We start from the raw sequence: 22,150 nt of genomic DNA, 5'->3' as shown, positions 1-22,150 counted from the left end.
ACATGTCTCACAAGTGTATTCTCTAAAAGCGTCCTCTTGATTCTTTTTTTTTTTAAATAATATGTGCATATATTAGTCAGAGAAGGCAATGGCACCCCACTCCAGTACTCTTGCCTGGAAAATCCCATGGACGGAGGAGCCTGGTAGGCTGCAGTCCATGGGGTTGCTAAGAGTCGGACACGACTGAGCGACTTCACTTTCACTTTTCACTTTCATGCATTGGAGGGGACGTGGCAACTCTCTTCAGTGTTCTTGCCTGGAGAATCCCAGGGACAGGGGAGCCTGGTAGGAGGCCGTCTATGGGGTTGCACAGAGTCGGACACGACTGAAGTGACTTAGCAGCAGTAGCAGCAGCAGCATATATTAGTATAAATATTAAAATCCTTACAGAAGCAAATACTATTAATATATTACAAAAACAAGAATGCAGTCCTCTTGATTCTTTAATCCCATCTTGTCCCCCTTCGTAACCCTGGTATTTCCTCTTGCCTCATTGTTCCCTCCCATTTTAGTCTACTTAATTGGGTTACACTTCAATCCTTTGATCTTTCTTTTTGACCTTAAGAATGCTGCATCTTCATTTTTATTTTTCTGATAGTCAACTTTTAACTCATCATGAATGAGAATTTCATTTTAAGAGACTTATGGTCAAACTGGAAAAGTAGATTGTTTTTGGACATATACCCCCTGCTCCAAAATGCAGACACAATGGATAAACTATGAAAAAAAAAAATTAAGTTGACCTTCTGTGATTGCAGTTCTCATAGGTAAAAGCTGTTGAATTTTAATTTCATATCATTCACCTTAAAATATAAGTGGACTAAAAGCATAAGATTAAATGTCTCAGTATATCAGAAATGAACAAACTATAAGTGGTGGGTGGGGCTGGAGTTACAGGACTGCTGGCCTTTGGGTCTGGAAGCAGGCAGTAGCAGTTAGGAATATGGCTCTTTTGAGTAACAGAGCCTTGAAAATGTGTCAGGAGAGTTGGAGGACTGGACATAGGATTGTTACCTGAAGCCAGGTACTGGAGTAGGACTCATGTCTCCTGAAAGAAACTTAAGGGAGAAAAACTGCTACCAGCTAATTCTTGGAGCCTGTACATCTGATCACATGCATGATTCGGAAGGAAAGATACTTCAGGCTCAATGGTTTGACCAGCAACCGAACCAAGTGGCCTGCTGACTCAGTGACTTTATTGGTAGTAACCCAGTTATCACCCCGGGGTATTTCTGAACTGTCCTTAAGAGTTTGTATTCTGGATTGGGGTCTGGAGCACTAGGTAAGAGGCAGCTTCAGAACTAGAATGGGAAATCCCAGCACCAAGTATGGGGTTGTATTCAGTGCTTAAAATGTGCATTAGGATGAAGATGTTTCATCGTTAAGATTTAAAATTTTTAACAGAATGAGAAAAACTGTCTTCTGAGAGCTGGAGGTAGAGTTGGAATTAAACCTCAAGGCACACTGGAGGTCTGTATGGAAGAAAGACTGACTTATCGCTGGGTAGAAGATAATACAGGGTTTCCAAAGAAGGTTTCTTCACATCCATGTATTCATCCATTCATCCCCCTTAGCAAATATTCACTGAATATGCATAATGCTCTGTAATCAAATGCTTTCGTTATTTGCTGACTTCTTTACATGAGATGCTGTCCTCCAATTCTCTCTAAAGCTTCTATTTTACATCCCAGCTCAGATACTATCTTTTCAGAAAAGCTTTTTTCCAATCCTATAGATAATTTTAGATGCCTCTTTTCCTACGTTCACCCATAAGATAAATTGTAATACTGTAAACACTTGTTTGTAGTGTGGTTCTCATGGGCTGTCTCTACTACCTCTGGTATCAGTGCAGTATGTGGCGCACAGCAGATACTCATAAATATTTGTGGCATGTGAGTGAGTAAATGACAATGAACATGAAGTGTCAGAATGAGGCACTGGTGTTGGGTGCTGCCAAAGTTGAGGCTTCCTTTCAGTTGCTGTTTAGGTAGAACTTACCTGAATGCAGAACAGATTTCTCCAGCAGCAGGTGGAAGCAGGGATTCCTGCACAGAAGGCAGCTGAAATCAGTGCTTTCAACACAGATGGGTTCTGAAAAACAAGCCCAACAGGTTTGTGTCAATTACGGGTAAGTAGTTCTTTTTAGGGATCTGGAAATGAAGGCCCAGCTAAATAAGTTTCTGACTTCATGGTTCCACCTCCATGCAAATTACTTCTCAGCATCCAAATGAGTTGGCAAAAACATTGAATCTATATTTTATCATGGCATACCCTTCCAGGAATTTTAGTAGTTGGCTATAAATCTCTGTACATGTTAACTGAGGAACTTTTCCTGGGAAAGCTTATTTTAGATTAAGACAATGAGAATCCAAGCAACATTGATATAGCTCTATAGCTGAATAATTTTCTGGGTATGTTGATTGAGTAAAATAATTATTCCTTGCAAATACAGGTTATGAACTCCTGAGAAACAAGCTTTTGTGGACCAACCTGGAAGTCTTAACTCCAATTGCTTGCACTGTGTTAGAAAATAGTCTGGGTTTCAAACAACAAATTTACGTGGTTTTGGCACACAAAATTTGTGTTTACTTCTCAACAACTTACAATGGCTCTCTGTTGTCACTATATGTCTAAACCTTAAACCTGGTGTTCAAAGCCTTCTTACTTTTCCAGACTTATGTCCCTTGATTCCTCCAAATAACCCTGTGTTACAGCCAAACCAAACTGTTTGCTAACTAACAATACTTCCAACTGCCATACATTTGCTCAAGGTGTTCCTGACTCTTGCATGTTAAAAGCCTACCCTACCTTTGAGAATCAACCTAACCTTTTCTGATCTCTCTCAATTAAGTATGACCATTTCCTCTTGTAAATACCAAAGGAACTTTATTCCTATACTTAAAAAAAAAAATGACAGTGCCATTTATGGAGAAAATCCTACATACTGACCTTTACACTAAGCACTTTACAAACTGTTTAATATAATCCTCAGAACAGTTACATGGGGATGGGCATTAATTCTACATGTGCCTCTTCCATGGTGCTCACTCTGTCTACTGTCTGAATGCAGAGAGGGACAAGGTCCTAGAGCAGGGGTCAACGGATTACAGCCCCTGGAGAAGGCAATGCACCCACTCCAGTACTCTTGCCTGGAAAATCCCATGGGCAGAGGAGCCTGGTAGGCTGCAGTCCGTGGGGTCGCGAGAAGTCGGGACACAACTGAGCGACTTCACTTTCCCTTTTCACTTTCATGCATTGGAGAAGGAAATGGCAACCCACTCCAGTGTTCTTGCCTAGAGAATCCCAGGGATGGGGGAGCCTGGTGGGCTGCCGTCTATGGGGTCGCACAGAGTCGGACACGACTGAAGCAACTTTGCAACAGCAGCAGCAGCAGCAGCCTGGTTTTGTAAATCAAATTCTACTGGAACACAACCATGCTTATTTATGTACATATTGCCTCTGGCTGCTGTTGTGCCACAGTGAGAGAGACCATATGGCCCACGAAGCCTAAAATGTTTTCTATATGGCTCTTTACAGAAAAAGTTTGCCAACTACTGGACTAAGAGATGGTAAAAGCACATGATGGAAGGATCCTAAGCCCCTGGTTAACATGTGGAACAGAACTCTTCATTCCCCTGCCTCACCAACCTGCATTGAACTGTGATGGAAGTAAGAAACATTTTTATTCTATTAGTGTGTCAAAACTTCTGGGTTATGTGACCCAGTAGTTAGCCTAGCCTCACTAACACAAGAGTGATAGAAATAAAGCTATCTATCTCAGTTTCTTCTTTCCATGATCCAGGAATATGTGAAGTTTGTGGTTGATTTCTCCTAGTGACTTCTGATGCCTTTTAAAACTTACAAATGAATATAAGAAAATTTCTAGGACCTCAAATTAGGAATATTCTTTACAAAATAACTTTCATGAAAGCCATGGCAACTGAGTTGCTAGTGATTTAATTGAGTAAATAAGCACTATAGGGGAATATGGCCAGTGGTTCCAGTGAGGCTGCCTGCAGACCATGTGGAGAGGCAAGCTAGTTCTCCACACACATACTGAGTGTTTCTTTCAGAGGCAAACTACAAACCTGGAAAACTGCTGCACAGGAAGAAGCCTGATTGCAAAGACAATGCAGGGAATTTTTAAAACCTTCTTGCTACCGTGAGCTCATCTAATTCTTATAATGTTCAGTAACACGTGGGGTGATATGTGTTTCCCCCATTCAGTTCAGTCGCTCAGTCGTGTCCGACTCTTTGCAACCCCATTGACTGCAGCATGCCAGGCTGCCCTGTCCATCACCAACTCCCAGAGCTTGCTCAAACTCATGTCCATTGAGTCGGTGATGCCATCCAACCATCTCATCCTCTGTTGTCCCTTTTTCCTCCTGCCTTCAATCTTTCCCAGTATCAGGGTCTTTTCAAATGAGTCAGTTTTTCGCATTAGGTGGCCAAAGTATTGGAGTTTCAGCTTTGGCATCAGTCCTTCCAGTGAATATTCAGGACTGATTTCCCCCATTATTGTACTCAAATGGTTCACAGGCCAGTTCAATTGGAATAAGATAAAGATATCTTATCATTTATTTTACATTGCTATATTAACAATATTATCCACTTAAGTGGAAAATTTAAGTATATTCATAGCCTGTTAAGACCAATTTCTACTTAAAAGGAGATGAGTGTTTATTATAAATCAATCCTGTAAGAAAAAGCACAGTTTGTTCTCAAATAGATTGGAAATTAAATGTCACATTATGGGAAGTGCTGGTGTTTGTAGCGGGCGTGATGGCGTCAAGGTTACTCCGTGGAGCTGGAGCTTTGGCCTCCCAGGCCCTGAGGGCCCGGGGTCCAAATGGAGTCTCCGTGGTGCGCTCTGTGGCGTCTGGAGGTGGTGTTCCTACTGATGAAGAGCAGGCGACTGGGCTAGAGAGGGAGGTCATGCTGGCTGCTCGCAAGGGACAGGACCCGTACAATATACTTGCCCCAAAGGCAACCTCAGGTACCAAGGAAGACCCTAATTTAGTCCCCTCCATCAGCAACAAGCGGATAGTGGGCTGCATCTGTGAAGAAGACAACAGTACTGTCATCTGGTTCTGGCTGCACAAAGGCGAGGCCCAGCGATGCCCCAGCTGTGGAACCCATTACAAGCTGGTGCCGCACCAGCTGGCCCACTGAGCTGTTGCACTGATGCACTCAGAATATGATGCGGAATTTCTTCTTTCCAGTAAAGACTAGCCGTGATGTTGGCGTCTCCTCCCATAGTTGGCTGGTCTTATTTCTTTCCTGTGTTTATGTCAGAAATAGCTGTCTGTTAATATTAGCTTGCCATCCCCTTGCTTTTGTACATTGAGATTGTCGATCCCTAATGCATTGATGGTGACAATCAGTATCGGAAAAACGGAGTCAGGCTGACTGAACTTGCAATGTTGGCTTCATCATCTAGCTTTGTCGCTGGCATCATGTTCTCTGAGGGTGGGTGGTTGTTTAGTAGCTAAGTTGTGTCTTCTTTGTGACCCCATGGACTGTAACCTATCAGGCTCCTCTATCCATGGAATTCTCCAGGCAAGAATACTGGAATGGGTTGCCATTTCCTTCTCCAGGGGATCTTCCCAACCCAGGGATCAAACCCAGGTCGCCTGCATTGCAGACAGATTCTTTACCACTGAGCCACCTGGGAATCCTAGCTGACACTCTAGTGGGAGAGAAAGGTGAATCCACAGCCACCCTTTCAGCATCAAAGGCAGCACAGCCACTCCCATACTTGGCATCAATTGACCCTCACAACTACCCTGTGAAATGGACCTTTTCTCTTTCTTTGTGTACTTAATTTCTAAAAATTCAGATATAATTCATATACTGTAAAATTCATTCTCAAAGTCTACAATTCAGTGGTTTCTAGTAAATGCACAAAGTTTTGAAATCATTATCACTACAGAACATTTAAAATCAGTACCCATTACTACTCACCTCCTCCTCTCCCCCTGCCCCCGCCCCCCCCCCCTCCGCCCCCGGCTCCTGACAACCACTAATCTACTTTCTGTCTGTGAATTTGCCTATTCTGGACATTTCCTATTTGTTGAAAAACTACTTTTCCCGTTGTCTTTGTGCCCTGTTGAATATTGACCACTAATTTGTAGGGTTATTTCTGGCCTCAGATTATCACCTTGCAGAGGTTCAGAGAGGTTAAGCTAATTGGCCAAGGTCACAGAGCTAGCAAATAAAAACACTAGATCCAAATCAAAAAAAAAAAAAAAAGTCACATTATATTTGGTTTGAGAAATCATAAAATACATATTGACATTTGAAAAAAACACCATAGGAAAAAAGATCCAAACGATTTCTGAGGCTTGTACTTAGCTGGTGTTTGGGGTAGGGTGAGGTCAAACAGAAAACCTGTAAAGCTCTTCCACATGCCAGAGTGAGAGGAACTGAAACTAAAAAGCAAATATTTATTTGATCATAGTATCTCTTGGAAGAGCAGTTTGTGACATCTTTTTATTCCTTCAATGAAAAATGCTAAGGAAAGGAACCCAAAATGAGATAAAGATGAACTTTCCCGTGATCTCTGGCATGTTAAAAGTGACTACAATTCCTATTGGGAGTTTGAATTAAGGGCCACTATCAGTTTATCGCTGGTCTGTATTTTCTTTGTAACAAGAGGAGCCTTGTCAGTAATCTACACATTCTCCAACAGTGGCCATTTGGGTTTATTGCCCATTGCCTGCCTCAGGATCAAGGAATGAAGATGTTTATCCTCCTCTGGTTGTTGTTTCTTTTCTTTAACACAACATAGTGATCTTGGAACAATAAAGCTAGTTACAGATTAACTGATCCTAACTTCTCAGTTCTGTGGAACCATCAAAGTTCAAGTTGGATAACTGTTGCTAAGATTATTCATAAGGGCCCTCCCCAAATATTTTCCATATAAGATACAAGCATAGGTGTATACTGAAAATAGTACATCTTTCCTGCTACTCTCCCATTCATCTAGACTGGGGATTGCAAATTGGTATCCACAGCCCACATTCATCCTGCACACATGTTCTCTTTGCTCTGCATAAGGTTTTATAACCAGAATGATTGCACACAAAAGTCAAGGTTTGAACTTCTCTTAAAAATTAGGACAGCTTAAAATACTGGGTTTGCATTTCAATATACCAACAGTAATTTAGAGCTAGAATTATATGCACCTTTCAGCTGGATGTGGTCCCCAACACTGCCTCTTGTCTTGGTCATGACCTGCCTCGGCCTTTACATTACCTGGCCAGTTCCTATCGCCATTGGACTTCCTGGCTCCCACTCCAGGGTTTCTTGCTGTCTCCCCTGCTTATCTCAGGTATTTTAAATAGAAAGATGGCTGGATTTGGAGTCAGATAACCTTGCTAAGGATTTTAGATTTACCATTATGTGACTCTGAACAAGTCACTTAATATCTCCAGTCTCCTTGCTTATAAAAATGCCCGAAGAAAAAGATGGAATGTTCTGAAGATTAGCTAAGGTAATGTATGAAAAAGCAGTCTTAGTTTCAGGCACTCATCTTTTCCTGCAGAACCATTGCATCAGTCTTTACCTTGGTAACCCTGCATCCAAGCTCTTCATTCCTCCATTCCATGTTTTTGTTTTCCTTTTTTTTGGGCCACACTTATTTATGTGAGACCTTAGTTCCCTGGCTAGGGATCGAATCCATGTCTCCTCCAGTGGCAGCAAAGATTCTTAACCACTAGACCACCAGAGAAGTCCTAGGAGCTTAACCTTAAGAGCAGTGGGAAAGCTGTGGACAGTTTAAGCAGGGGGCAGGTGCAACATGATCAGATTGATTCATGATAAGGTAACTCTTTTTGTAGGGTAGAAATTAAATGGGAAGAATATCAGGTTGAATCTATGAAATTGCCACTTCCATACTATTGGTCCTATAAGATGACAAGTTCATATTATTCTAGCTGATAAAGTGGATGCACAGTAAACCAGTTAGGAGGCTAGCAACAGATGATAGTGGTTTGGGATAAGATGGGTTATTGGAAATGAAGAGAAATGGACAAATCTGATAGACATAGAAGGAAAAATCAGTAAGCCTTAGTGATGGTCACTGTAGGGTGTCAAGGACAACTCTCAGACCTATATGCCTTATTGGGAAGTGGTGCCATCCATGAGTAGGCTGTGCTGGCAGATGACCAGGTTTGGTAAGCAGGGATGATTCCACTCTGAGTTCAAAGTGCCTTTGCAGCAACCACGAGGAGCTGGACTTTGAAAGTGTCTCTACAGAAATATCTTGCCTTGGCTTTAGCTGGATTCCTAGAGGGATGAATGACCCTAGGCTATGTTAAATTACCAGCCAGAGCTTCCACATCATGAATGTTTTATAATGTAAGGCCCCAAATCTGTGTGATGTAGGCTCAAAGTTTTAATTTTCACAGGTAATTATTTTTGTCCCTCTCAAAACCCCAGACAGATGATATACTTTTGCAGGGAGTTCAGCTCCATTCTTAGCCTCCTTTGGGCCTGAACTCTTTTTTTTTTTCCTGTAGGTGTTGGAATTCCAGCTCCCTTGCCCCTAGGGTCCATAACTCCACCTGAAATTCTTGTGGCCTCCTCCTGATATCAGCTCATATTTGTTCCTCTGACTTGATTTCATGCCATTTTTGGCACCTGAAAATTCCTGTTTTTCTTATCAAACTTTGTTATGTGGAAAATGTTTTTGTTATTTCTATGTGGCTGGGGCCTATTTGGGTCAGTTCAGTAGGTGGAGTGGTCAGACGTGATCTAGGTAATTTTCTACACATTTTACTAGAATTATTTTATGTTGAAGCATGACATGCTATTCCACCATTTGCCATAAGTATACATCTCTTGTCACCAGAGAGGAAAATCCTGCAGACTGGTTGCTGTCTAGCACTGGGCTTCAAGTTCATAGAATATGAAAATGAGTGCATGACCTGGGTCCTGAGCTCGAAATCCAGTGCTGAAAGGCAGCTAGTTTGCAGGAGCTCAAGGAGGCTATATCTGATCCCTTACATAGTGTATGCCATCAGGAATTGCTGAATAAATGTATAACTGAATGAGAAGGGAAACAATTTTAATTGAGAAGATGGGAATTCTTGGCATAGCCTTCGTGGTGGAATATAAATCCTGGAATTAGGACAGAGATATATAATCAGGATTTTTTTCAAGGCCAAGAATGGTGTCTAGTCTCAATATAGCATCTATCTTATGGTTCCATGTACTCTCATCTATTCATAAAAATGTAGATGACAACAGCGCTATCTTGAATTCTTAGATTACATTTTTATGGATGATTCACTTAAATTCAGATATCATATACTAGGTATTTATTATGTGCAAAGGTTTGCTTATTTGTCTTTCTTTCTAGGTTCTATGAGGTATAAAGTGATGACTAAGACCCAGGCTCTTTCATCAGCTACTTTATAGCTTAATGATAGGGGGTGGAGACAAAGGCATACTATTAACTCAAATAAAAATAACTACACCTTACCAAATGCTTTCAGTGTGCCAAGCATTGCAGTAAGAATTTTTCATGGATTAGCTCATTTAACACCTTGAAACAGGCTGTTACTATCTTTATTTTGCCAATGAGGGAACTGAAGCACAGATAGGTTAAGAAATGTATATAAGGTGACATAGCAAGAGAGAGACTGAGCCAGGATTGAAGCGCAGTCATTCTGATTTCAAACCTCAAGAGTTCAAATATTCTGCTGTATGGCAGCCCCACTAATCTATGATAGATGTTCATACTTTAACAGATGTTGAAACTTAGGCTAAGAGTACAAATGAAAGAGTTCAAGAAAAGCTTTATAAAGAAGTTTGTTTTTCCATGGTATTAAAGAAGAATGCATGGTATTTTGACAAATAGTGATGGACCAAGAGGTGTATAGGGTTAGGAAACTGTCTGAGCAAAGACAGAGGATGGAAGGCAGCACCTTGGCATGTGTGGGAAACAGCAAACAAACATTTCAGATCTCCAAGTGTGGGCTGTTTGTGGGAGATACAGCAGGAAAGGAGAGTTAGATGGGAACTGAATTTCAGATAAAGGGCTTCAGAGCAGGAAGTAGGGAAGGGTGTGCAGCATTCCTCTCATTGTTGGTCATGAATATCAGTAAAGTCCATGAGCAGCTGAAGCTTCTAAAACTGATCTACTTTCATTCAAGAGCAGAAGTGGAGAAAAGAAAAAATTGGATGACTCCAGAGGTTTTTAAATCTGCTCTGAGGTTCAAAGGCATGTCATATACACACTGCTGCTGCTGCTGCTGCTGCTGCTGCTGCTGCTGCTGCTGTTGTTGCTGCTAAGTCGCTTCAGTCGTGTCCTACTCTGTGCGACCCCATAGATGGAAGCCCACCAGATTCCCCCGTCCCTGGGATTCTCCAGGCAAGAACGCTGGAGTGGGTTGCCATTTCCTTCTCCAATGCATGAAAGTGAAAAGTGAAAGTGAAGTCGCTCAGTCGTGTCCAACTTTTCGCGACCCCATGGACTGCAGCCTACCAGGCTCCTCCGTCCATGGGATTTTCCAGGCAAGAGTACTGGAGTGGGGTGCCATTGCCTTCTCCGCATATACACAGTACTATATATAAAATAGATAACTAACAAGGATTGACTGTATACCATAGGGAGCTCTACTCAAATAAGCTGTAATGACTTACGTGGGAATAGAATCTAAGAAAGAGTGGATATATCTGTATGTATAACTGATTCATTTTTGTTGTATAGCAGAAACTAAGCCAACATTGTAAATCAACTATATTCCAATAAAAAAATTTTTTTAAGATTTTTTTAACCTGGAGGCTCTGGACTCATGAATAGGCTTCAGGGGGCCTGGCACCTCAGGAAATCGGGGACAAAGTTTTATGTTGCATGAATATATATGCTGTATTTCCAGGGAGGTGGACCATATGATGCATCACTTCCTCTAAGAAGTCATGGTCAAATGAATATTGCAAACCCCTGGTCTAAGGAGAGAAAGTCAACAGTGATCTCAGTGGGGCCTTTCTTGGAGTTAGGAACTAGAACCAGTGTCCTATAGTGTATCCTGAAACTTTGAGATTCTGCGTAAGTCAAAATTGAGAGTTTGAATTCCCCACTGATGAGCAGAACTTTCCACAGAAATATCATTGCCATGCAGCAGCAGAGGCCTGCCTTGTGTCAGCCTCTGCATCAGGATTGCAGGTTACCTTGGCTAGCAGTCCTAACCAGGGAGGTATTAGGTAAGGCAAACTTCTCTATAAAAGTATCAGTAGGAACTGGGTCATTTTTGAACTTCTGTCCCTGAACATTTACAAGGGTAATAGGAAGCTGTAACTTCCAGGCAGATGACAGTTGTCTGTAAGGATTTCTACCATTACACATTTAATCCAACCCACCAGAGTCACTCAATAGTAAGACAGGCTTGACAGTGAGGCAACTTGTGGGCCAGGCCTAAGAGAAAACCCTTAATTTCCTCCTATTTTTCAAGTTGTTGGTAACCTTGCCCAGCAAGCCCTGACATCAGCTGATGCCAGCTGAGGTGACTGAGGGTGGGAAGTCAGAAATGCCAGTGATAAAAACAAAGTATCCCGGCAAGTCCTTCGGTTTGCAGAAATAGCTGTGGTGGAGGCTGGTTTGGTCATTAGTGGTGTGTTTTGCATGATGACACTCCTTGATAAAGAGAAACAAGAGTCCTGTGTGTCTTAGTCATGATTAGGGCAGTCTGCGGGTGATAGAAAACTGAAGACAATGGTGACCTAAACATGATAGAAACTGCTATCTCTCATGTAAACCAAATCTAGAGTTGGGCAATCTGGGACTGGTTTGGCAGCTCCCACGATCGGCAGGGAACTGGGCTCCCTCTAGCTTGTTTCTTAAACCTAGGAAGCTACTGGCCCCTCAACCTCCAGCCTGGAGGAAGGAGAAAGAGGGGAAGAAAGGAGCCCCCTTCTTTTAAGGATACTTGATATTTGGCATGTGTGCTCAGTCCGACTCTTTGTGACCCATGGACTGTATTCCACCAGGCTCCTCTGTCCATGGGATTTTCCAGGCAAGAGTACTGGAGTGGGGTGCCATTTCCTCTTCCAGGGGAATTTGCTTGCCCAGAGATCGAACCCACATCTCCCATGTCTCCTGCATGGGCAGGTGATTCTTTACCACTTCTACCTATATCCCATTGTTCAGAACAAAATGGCCAAAACGAATGTTGGAAATGGTTGGAATGTAGTCTTCAATGTGGGCATCCAACTGACCAGTGAAACATTGGGTGGCCTAGTCCATATATACATATATGGACAATTAAATATCTCTTCACAGTGTCCTCAGAAAAGAGGGAATGTTTTGATGCTATTTTGATAACTCTAGAGACCTTAGTGAGCCTGGAAACTCCTCTGTTTAGGTAATTAGTTAGTTTTCCTCCTACCAGGAATGGCACCTTTAAATAGACCAACATCTTCTATTTTTGTCAGCAGGAGTGTGAGAAGCAAGATCTCTTCATTCACTCACTCGCTCATTCATTCATGTATCAGTACTGTCATGGCAGAGATGATCAGCTCCTCACCACATTTATGTTTCCTATCCAAAGTATAGAGCTATTCCTGGGAAGAAGTTGCTCAGCCTGGAGCTAGAGTTCTAAGCCTCTAGCCTGGAGGTGGGCCCATATGAGCCGCTTTTTCTACTGGAATGTGAACAGAGGAGACACATTCCTTCTGGGAAAGAAGAAAAGAAAGAAACTGAAGTCACTCAGTCGTGTCCAACTCTTTGCAACCCCATGGACTGTAGCCTGCCACGCTCCTCCATCCATGGGATTTTCCAGGCAAGAGTACTGGAGTGGGTTGCCATTTCCTTCTCCAGGGGATCTTCCCAATCCAGGGATCAAACCCAGGTCTCCTGCATTGTAGGCAGATGTTTTACCACCTGAGCCAACAGGGAAGTCCTTCTGGGAGGAGGTGATTAAAAAGCAAGCATGCTTTCTCCATCTCCTATTTTCCTATCTGCCTCTGGAAACAAGGAACCATGAGGCGCAGCAGATGGCAGAGCCACAGGTGGAAGGAGCCTGGGCTCCAGAATTTCCCCAAGAAAACTGTTCACCTTATATCCACATTGGACTGTTACATGAACAAGAAATAAGCTTCTGTCATCTTAAGCTTCTGGTATGAGAGTGTTTAGTAAGTAACCTGCTCTGATACCACACTAGGTTGAGGGCTCAACTCTCACATCAGATAAAACTAGATCCAGATGTCACAGGCAGTACTTAGTAGCTGTGAGATTTCAATTAATCTCTAGTAATCTCTCATATTTATAAAAATGTGGCTTAATAAAAGTATATACTACATACAATCAGAGGTATTAACTTGTGTCAGATAACTAATAGGTGATGTCAAAGGAAAGTAGAGCCTGTTATACAAAGTAAAGTAAGTCAGAAAGACAAAAATAAGTATCATATATTAATGCATATATGGAGAAGGCAATGGCAACCCACTCCAGTACTCTTGCCTGGAGAATCCCATGGATGGAGGAGCATGGCAGGCTACAGTCCATGGGGTCGCAAAGGGTCGGACACGACTGAGTGACTTCACTTCACTTGAAATATATATATATAATGTAGAAAAATGGTATTGATTAACCTATTTGCAGGGAAGGAATGGAGACTCAGATGCAGAGAATGGACTTGTGGGCCCTGGAGAGGAAGGAGAGAGAGGGGCAAATGGAGAAAGTAGCATTGACATATATACTCTGCTGCTGCTGCTGCTAAGTCACTTCAGTCGCGTCTGATTCTGTGTGACCCCATAGACGGCAGCCCACCAGGCTCCCCCGCCCCTGGGATATATCCTCTACCAGGTGTAAAATAGATAGCTGATGAGAAGTTTCTGCATAATACAGGGAGCAAGCCGGGCACTCTGTGATGACCTAGGGGCATGGGATGGGGGAAGGGAGGGAGGCACAAGAAGGAGCCTCTTGCATATATGTAAATATACATATATGTATAATTATGGCTTATTTGTGTTGCACGGCAGAAACCAACACAACACTGTAAAGCAATTTTCCTCCAGTTAAAAAATAAATTTAAAAAGAAGGAAGCGCTTCCCTGGTGGCTCAGTGGTGATGAATCCACCTGTCGATGCAGGAGACATGAGTTTGATCCCTGGTCTGGGAAGATCCCATGTGCCTTGGGGCAACTGAGCCCATGCATCACAACTGTTGAGCCTGTGCTCTAGAGCTCTGGAACCACAGCTGCTGAACCTGTGGTTCAGCACATGCACAGCTACTGAAGCCTGTGAACCCTAGAGCTTGTGCTCCACAAGAGAAGCCACAGCAATGCGGAGCCTGTGTACCACAACTAGAGAGTAGCCCCCTCTCGCCTCAACTAGAGAAAAGCCCACAAACAATGAGAATCCAGCACAGCCAAAAATAAATAAATAAAACTATTAAAAAAAATTTTTAAAAGGAAATTAAAGGTGATGTCCATGGGGTCGCGAAGAGTCGGACATGACTGAGCAACTTCACTTTCACTTTTTACTTTCATGTATTGGAGAAGGAAATGGCAACCCCCTCCAGTGTTCTTGTCTGAGAATCCCAGGGACAGCGGAGCTTGTTGGGCTGCCATCTATGGGTTCACACAGAGTCAGACACCACTGAAGTGACTTAGCAGCAGCAGCAGCAGTACTTTCTTAGGACTGCGGTAGCAAATTACGACCAACTGGGTGAGTTAAAACAAGAAAGCTTTATCCTCTAGCCATCCTGGGGGCCAGAATCCTGAAATTAAGGTGTCAACAGGGCCATGCCCACTCTCAGGACTTTAGGAGCAGATCCCTGCTTGCCTCTTGCAGCTCACGGTGGCTCCAGGCTTCCTTGGCTGTGGCAGCACAGCTCCAATCTTTACCTCTGTCTTCACATGGCTTTTGCCTCTGTCTGTTTGTCCTTTCTGTCTCTTACAGGAATGTTCATTATTGGATTTATGGCTCACACTAAGCCAGGGTGATTTAATCTCAGGATCCTAAACTTAATTTACCTGCAAAAGCCCTTATTGCAAAGAAGGTCACATTTTGAAGTTTGCATTTGGACCCATCCTTTGGAGGCTACCACTGAACTCATTGCAGGTGGGTATCCCAGTGAGAATGTCTCCTGATTGAGCTCTTTCTCAGTGGGCCCCTGATCTGCACTCCAACCTTCCCAAAGTGTTTCCACATAACACTGGTTCCTTGAGATAGTAGGTAATGTGAAAAAGAGGGCTGCAGACAAATGAGTTTGGGAAACTCTAAGTTAAAGCTAGGTAGGAATTTTTACGGCAGGATTTCTGACTCTTTAATGTGCTGGTATTCATTATAAATCTTCATAAACATATGGAGTGCTCCTCAAATTCCTTTAATTTGGAAATCTTTTGAAAAAATGTAGTGGAGAACAATGGAGCTCTTTACAGGGTGAGGCTGCCTGGAATATACTGGGAAGTGACGCTCTTCTCTTATCTTTTCTCTTGGGAAGGGGAGAACTCCATTCGCAGGAGAGGCCCCATCAGAAATGGTACAGATCACCCTAGAGAGGCATGGAAAAGATCAAATATAATGCCAGATATATTCATCAGTGGATTTCCAGTTAAAAAAAGAGAAAAATCCACCAGCTGCCTAAATATACCATATGATTGTCACAGTGCTCATGCATCCCTTAGTGGACCATACTGGAAGTCTAAAGATACTTGCTAGGATCATGTTCCTGTTAGAAATCTATTGCCTAGTGATACATGTGCCTATTTTAATTAGAGAGGCCGAGTTTTAGAACTGCAGAAGGTCTCAGAAATAATCTCTTCTAAACCAATGATTTTACACATTAGGAAACAGAGGTCCAGAGAGACGACGTAGTACAGAGTAAAACCTACTCAAGTTCACACAGAGAACCAGCTGCAGAGCTAGTTCTGGAACTTACATCCACTGATTTCAAGTTCAAGGCTCTTCCGGCTACCCCAGGTTTCTTTTAAAATATCACTTTAGAAGGAAAAACTTTTACACTGATGATTCACTGGAAATTTAAGGATTTGGGGATATTCTTCTAATTGAACTTTCTGCCAAAAGTTCTTTTACCTCTTGATTTTGGGAAATATTTCTAACATTTATTGTCTTTATTTCAGATGCAATTTATTTTTAAATTATGCATGATTTTTTGCATTTAATAAAAATTTAAGTATAGTTGATTTACTTTTTTGTATTTAATAAAAATTTTAGTCAAAGTATAGTTGATTTACAATGTTGCGTTAGTTTCTGGTGTACAGCATAGTGATTCAGTTATACATATATATACACATTCTTTTCAGCATGTTTTTTTACAGGTGCATTTTTAAAAAATCTTCCTTCTTTTAAACTCCTAAGCTGGTTTTTTTTTTTTTTTTTTAACTCCTAATCTGTGTACTCCTAAGCTGCTGACAACCCTTCATTGCGCAAGGATTAATCAGTGTTATTAATCAAGATACCAGTTCTATTCTAGGGAGAGTGTATTGCTGGTACAAAGCTCATTTTCTGTGGGTACTTCTCCTAGTTAGAGGGGATTATAAACCCAGGAAATAAACTTGTCTTGGCGTTGTCATGATAAATAAGCCCCATGGACATGATTTTCTGGCATTTAATTTTTTTTTTTTTGAAATTGAATGCCTATTGGTGGTACCCATCTCTTTTCTGCAGTCCTTTACTGCTGTGGTTTAACAGTCATTCATTTTCCCTCCTGGTCTCCAAATGGAGTCACATGACTCTAGTCCTACCTCAATTTATTTTATTTTTTTTATTGGAGTATAATTATGCATGATTTTGCAGTGGGTTAAGTCTATCATCTGACCATTGGTCTCAGTCTCACATCGGACCATAGACTTAAGTGTAGAAACTTAATAGGACTGTGTATGAAGGAGGTTTGCAATCTTTTACGAGATGTCAAATCTTCACTGATTTTCTTGTGACATTATAAGTATGTGAGAGTAGAGGGGATGCTATGAAAACAAATATAGCAGTTGAAGGTTTAGCACTGTCTGGAATGGTAGTCTGACAGGAGCAATCGGTCCACTTTTCAATAAAAATGATTACATGCATCCTTGATGACATTTGTGCAATAATTCAGCTCACATTTATTATAGGGTATTGAGCTGAACATGCAATGACCTTGTGATATCCTCTGAAATTATTGTGTTCTTTTAAAATAAGTCCTTTATATGAGCCTGTTTCATAGCCACTGGGTAGGATTTTTGTAGATTTTAATAATCTACAAATGATGTCATAGAGGCTGCTGACAGACAGGAGCTTTGATGTCTTTTTTTTTTTTTTTTTTAGGAAAGGGTGATTATTCTAAAGGTCAAAGCCATAGGGGCAAATGAGTAGCTTTCCCTGGACCCAGCTGGGAAAAGATGTGAACCCAGAAGGCCTTGAAAGGTGGAACTGGGATGCATTTTAGAGGCAAATAGTCACTGTTCCCCAATCCCTATAGTGGAGAGGTTTTTTTTTTCCCGCTGTTGTAGGCCTCTCCAAATCAGGGGTATGGGCTCTGTGATATCAGAGCTCTGTGAAACATAGTTCTCAGGAATGAGGTGGGACCTCTGAATACAGCAACTTGTGATTTGTTTCTTCCTCCAAAAGCAGAGTGTGGCAGGGAAACAACTACCATTGCTTCAAGAGAACTGAGAGCTTACTTGCTCCTGTCTCAGGCCCTTTGTCCCATCTGTCTGTAAAATTCCTCCCCTAGATCTCCTCCTTGAGGTCTCAGCACAAGCGCCACCTTCTCAGAGAGACCCGCCCTTTCTTCCTGGATGTCCCAGAGCACCTCTTTTGTTCTTCACCTCATCACCCTGGTTCATTTTCTTCAGGCCTCTGCTCTCTAACAGAAATCATCTTGGTTCCGTATTTCCTTATGTGTGATTGGCTCTGACTTCTACTAGACTGGCAGGTACAGATGTTGTATCTCAAGGACCCACATGGGACCTGGTGTAGGAGAGATGGAAGTAGAATCCAGGTAGGTCCCACTAAATTAGAAACTGGGGAGGCCATGCCTTCTACTGTAAGGCATCTCCTACACCTAAACTTTTTAACGAGCTCTTAGCACTATTTTCAATTACATATTGGTGTGTTTATTTCTTTAAGGCCTATCTCTCTTACTAGGGCAGGGACTGATAACCATTTTGAGCCAAGATTTATTTTGCTCCCTGGTGGACCCTATGGACCCCACTCAGAATCCTGTTTTAAAATGCATGCAGTAAAATACATAGGATTACAAAGGAAACCAAATATTGAAATAAAATCATCAAAATATTAAAATATAAATTTGAGATATAGTTAAATATGCTTCTTCATTAACACATTAAATAACAAAACCTACCATAATTTTTAAGTAGTGATGAGCATAATCACTAATTTTTTTGAGCTATCTGAAAAAACTGTAATGTGAGATAAAAATGTCTGTGATTTCTATTGGTGATCTGGGCATAGGTGTTTTGTTGCCTATGCACATGATTGAATCAAATGATAAATTACAGTTAGAGATTAGTGAAAATAAAGATGTAATTTTTATCATTCAAGCTCACCAACTCGCTGAAGTCTGTCCACAGATTTTAGGGGAATCCATGGAGCCCAGATTAAGAATTTCTGCACTAAAAAAACATCAATTAAATTTGGTTCATCATTTTAACCCTAGTCCATAAGGCACAGTAATAGGTACTCCTTACATCTTTGTGAAAGGAAGAAAAGAAGAAGGAAGGAAAGAAAGATGCAAAAAAACAAAGAAGGAGGGAAGGGCATTCTTCTTTGTGTCTTGACACTGTTCTGAGTGCTTGCTCGATGAATTAATAAATGAAGTGGCTGCTGCAGGCAGGACACTACCCTTACAAGCTAGTCCTTAATAAATGAGGGGGGACCCCTTTCCTCACTGTTCCAGTAACAATCATATTCTGGGTAAGGTCCATTGTATATTACTGAAACCCGCTGAGTGCCTCACCCATAGCTGACACAAAATTCACACTTGAATGATAAAATGCCTCTTAGACTGAGATAACCATTATACTGTGAATTATTAAGTATGATGCATCAGTGCTTTGAGACTTCTGTTAGACCAATCACCTCCCCCTTTGGGCTGCCTTGGGGTCCCTTTCAGAAAAGTTCAGAGCTTTTGAGGCTACAGCCTTATTATGACAGCATGTCTGAGTTGGCACCAGCCCCATTACCACCACCTGCCCTTGGCAAGTCATCTTGGAAGGACCCTTCTTCCTGCTTCATGAGAAGAGAAGGCCCCTGAGGCCAGCAGGCTTACTAGGAATCTGGCTCTATTGTCTGACAGAGATTACATCAGCTGGAAAGATCAGTGCTTTGAATTACTGGTCTCACTGATAGGACTTAATGAAAACTCAGGGCTAGTGGAGATGAAATCTAATTCTTTATTCAAATCCTATATATCAAATCCTATATTCCTATCCTATCCTATATTCAAATCCTAATATATCAGCATCACATGCATGCCAGCATGCATCTCTTGGTAGCAGACACTTCTCAAAAATTTTGGAATGCTTTCTAAGACAGTTAAGGACAAATGAATATTCATGAAAGTGTTATAAAAATGAAGGATCTATTTCTTAATAGGGGGAAAAGAAATAGCTTGGGAAATAAACAGCAGTGAAATGTGGCTATAAAAACTAGATGTGCATCAGTTCAGTTCAGTCGCTCAGATGTTGTGCGTGGATCCACTTTATTGTAACTGCACAGTGGAGTCTATCTTTCTATGTTATCACACAGATCAAATAGAAAATGTTCTCCATGCTCCCCACCCATTGTACCCTCAGCTTCAGATCAGTTGACTTGCTCAACATGATACCAGGCAGTGACAAATTATACCCTCCTTGAATCACAATGCCCTATGAGTAATGGTTTGGGGCTAGAGATGCTTGTCCAGCATATAATCATCAAATTATCTTTCCTCTAAGTGTGTGAGGAATGTACTTTCTCAGATAAGATAGTCAAGATAATGAAATGTGGATTAGGCAATGGGAGAAAATGAACTTCTTGAACTCCATAAAATTCCTGGTCTCTCTGCAGATGTGGCAGTGGACTTGTGGATCTGTGACTCCCAAATTACTTTTTCCCCTCCACGTGGGATCAGGGGCCTTCTATTTGATGATTTCTCAAATCTGTTATATTTTCCATACTGGAAAAACCATTGCTCATTAGAATCACCTAGGAGTGATTAAAAAAAAATGATAATAACCACAGGTTCCTGGGCCTCATTTCAGACATTTAAAAAATTCCCCATGGGACTGCACTGAGTGTTCAGAACCACTGCTCTAAAATTTCCACCAACTACTCTTCATGACTTCTGGTAATATAGATGGCTCTCACCCCACTTTCCTGTTCAAAAGACATTAGCAGCTGTTCAAACCAGCTGAGCATCAGATAGAATCTTTTTCTCTGATGTAATCAGGAAAATTGAACTATTGGGAGAGAAAGTGACCAAAAGACTCCCATATGTGAAATCAGAAAGCAATACTCCTGGACTTCATCAATTGGGTCTCCATATCCCTTTCTAGCTTTGTCTGGAGTTGACTGTGCTCCATTCTCTACCTTTCTGTCACACAGGGTGGCAACCTGTCCCCTGAAGAAGTCCAGAATGTTTCTATCTCTTGTCCTGGCTCATACTTCTCCTTCGACATGCAATGCCGCCTTCTCATCTTCACAATTTGAAATCCCACTCCTATCGTATTCACGAAGGCCATTCTTTCTTCAAGGCCTAAGTCAGCATCTTTTGCCAATGTGATTTTATACCATTTTGTATTTGTATTTTAGCCTTTTCAGAATTCGTATATAGCCCTTTCTAATAATTACTCCAGAAAGTTTTACAGATAGAGCAAATCCTATTAACATCCTCATTTTAACCTTCTCATTTGGGCAATGTTGTGACTTCCCTGGTAGCTTGGACGGTAAAGCGTCTGCCTACAGTGCGGGAGATCTGGGTTTGATCCCTGGGTCAGGAAGATCCTCTGGAGAAGGCAATGGCACCCCACTCCAGTACTCTTGCCTGGAAAATCCCATGGACGGAGAAGCCTGGTGGGCTGCAGTCCATGGGGTCGCTGAGGGTCAGACAAGACTGAGCGACTCCACTTTCACTATAGTCCGCATGTCTGTTTCTCCCACCTGAGTACAGTGACTTCAGTAGCTGAAGTTAAGTTTCTTTCTTACAATAAATATTTGTGGAACTTATTGCTTGAGTATTTAGCATAGCTTAAGGTTTAGGCTGCCTTATTTGAAGGATGCCTAGCTATATCCAATCCATTTTTTTAGGATGGTTCATAAGTCATTGTTAAGTCTTGGCAAGAAGATTGAGACATCCACCCAGTGGTTCTCAGCTAGGTGACTGAATCCTAACAGGCCTTTGGAAATATGTGGTTTTCACAAGGCCTGGAGGTGAAAACACTGGGTGATGTTTCAGGGGCTCTAAAGAGCTCCAGTACCATAGGGTTTTATGTCTTACTACAGAAAAGAATTTAGCTAGATGCAAAGTAATAGATAAGTGATTTAATAGAACAGGATGCTTGCAAGGCTTGTCAGAGGGCAGGCAAGAAATGCTGAGCCCCGAGAACTGGGCTACAGTTTTATAATCAAGGAACAGTGGGGAGGAGAGGAAGAACTTTTTTGTCTTTCTTGAGTAGACATAATGCTTCCATCATCAGCTCTTCCTCCGTAGGCAGGGGAGTTTTCTTGTCTCTACATGGTTAAACTAGGTCCATAAAAATAAAAATTATTGTTTCTTATGTGTGCAGAGAGCATATCCTAGGGATCATTAACTTCCTGAGCTCACTGGGTGGGATGTGGATCTCATGCCATCATTGTCTTATTGTTTGGGGGCATGCTTCATGCTTCTTTTGAATGATTTTGTTCTGAAGCAAGCCTGCTTAGTTTTGTGGTTAAGCAAACGTATTTTCTTGAGTAATCATTAATTTACACAGGGGTCTCCCAGATTTTTTCTACTTATGATCCCCTGGTGGGATTAACTATTTAATCACACCTACTTTGTCCATTCACTCTGTCCCTATCATCCTCCATCCAGGTGTTTACCCTTTTATGTTTAAAAGGGGGTAAATTTAGGAAGATGGCAATGACGACCCTGTATGCAAGACAGGGAAAGAGACACAGATGTGTATAACGGACTTTTGGACTCAGAGGGAGAGGGAGA

At 41.7% G+C, this 22,150-nt stretch overlaps 1 protein-coding gene across 1 annotated transcript; it reads left to right on the top strand.

Moving 5' to 3' along the window:
- Positions 1-4,688: 4,688 nt before the first annotated feature.
- Positions 4,689-5,258, top strand: LOC138433577 (cytochrome c oxidase subunit 5B, mitochondrial). Its single transcript, XM_069576476.1, has one exon. It carries the CDS (start codon positions 4,783-4,785, stop codon positions 5,170-5,172), a length of 390 nt encoding a protein of 129 aa, XP_069432577.1. The 5' UTR covers positions 4,689-4,782; the 3' UTR covers positions 5,173-5,258.
- Positions 5,259-22,150: the final 16,892 nt, after the last annotated feature.

Source organism: Ovis canadensis, chromosome 2 (assembly GCF_042477335.2).
Source record: "Ovis canadensis isolate MfBH-ARS-UI-01 breed Bighorn chromosome 2, ARS-UI_OviCan_v2, whole genome shotgun sequence".
NCBI lineage: Eukaryota > Metazoa > Chordata > Mammalia > Artiodactyla > Bovidae > Ovis > Ovis canadensis.
The sequence above is the reverse complement of the archived record's forward strand: the minus strand, read 5'-3'. Positions and strand labels throughout refer to the sequence as shown.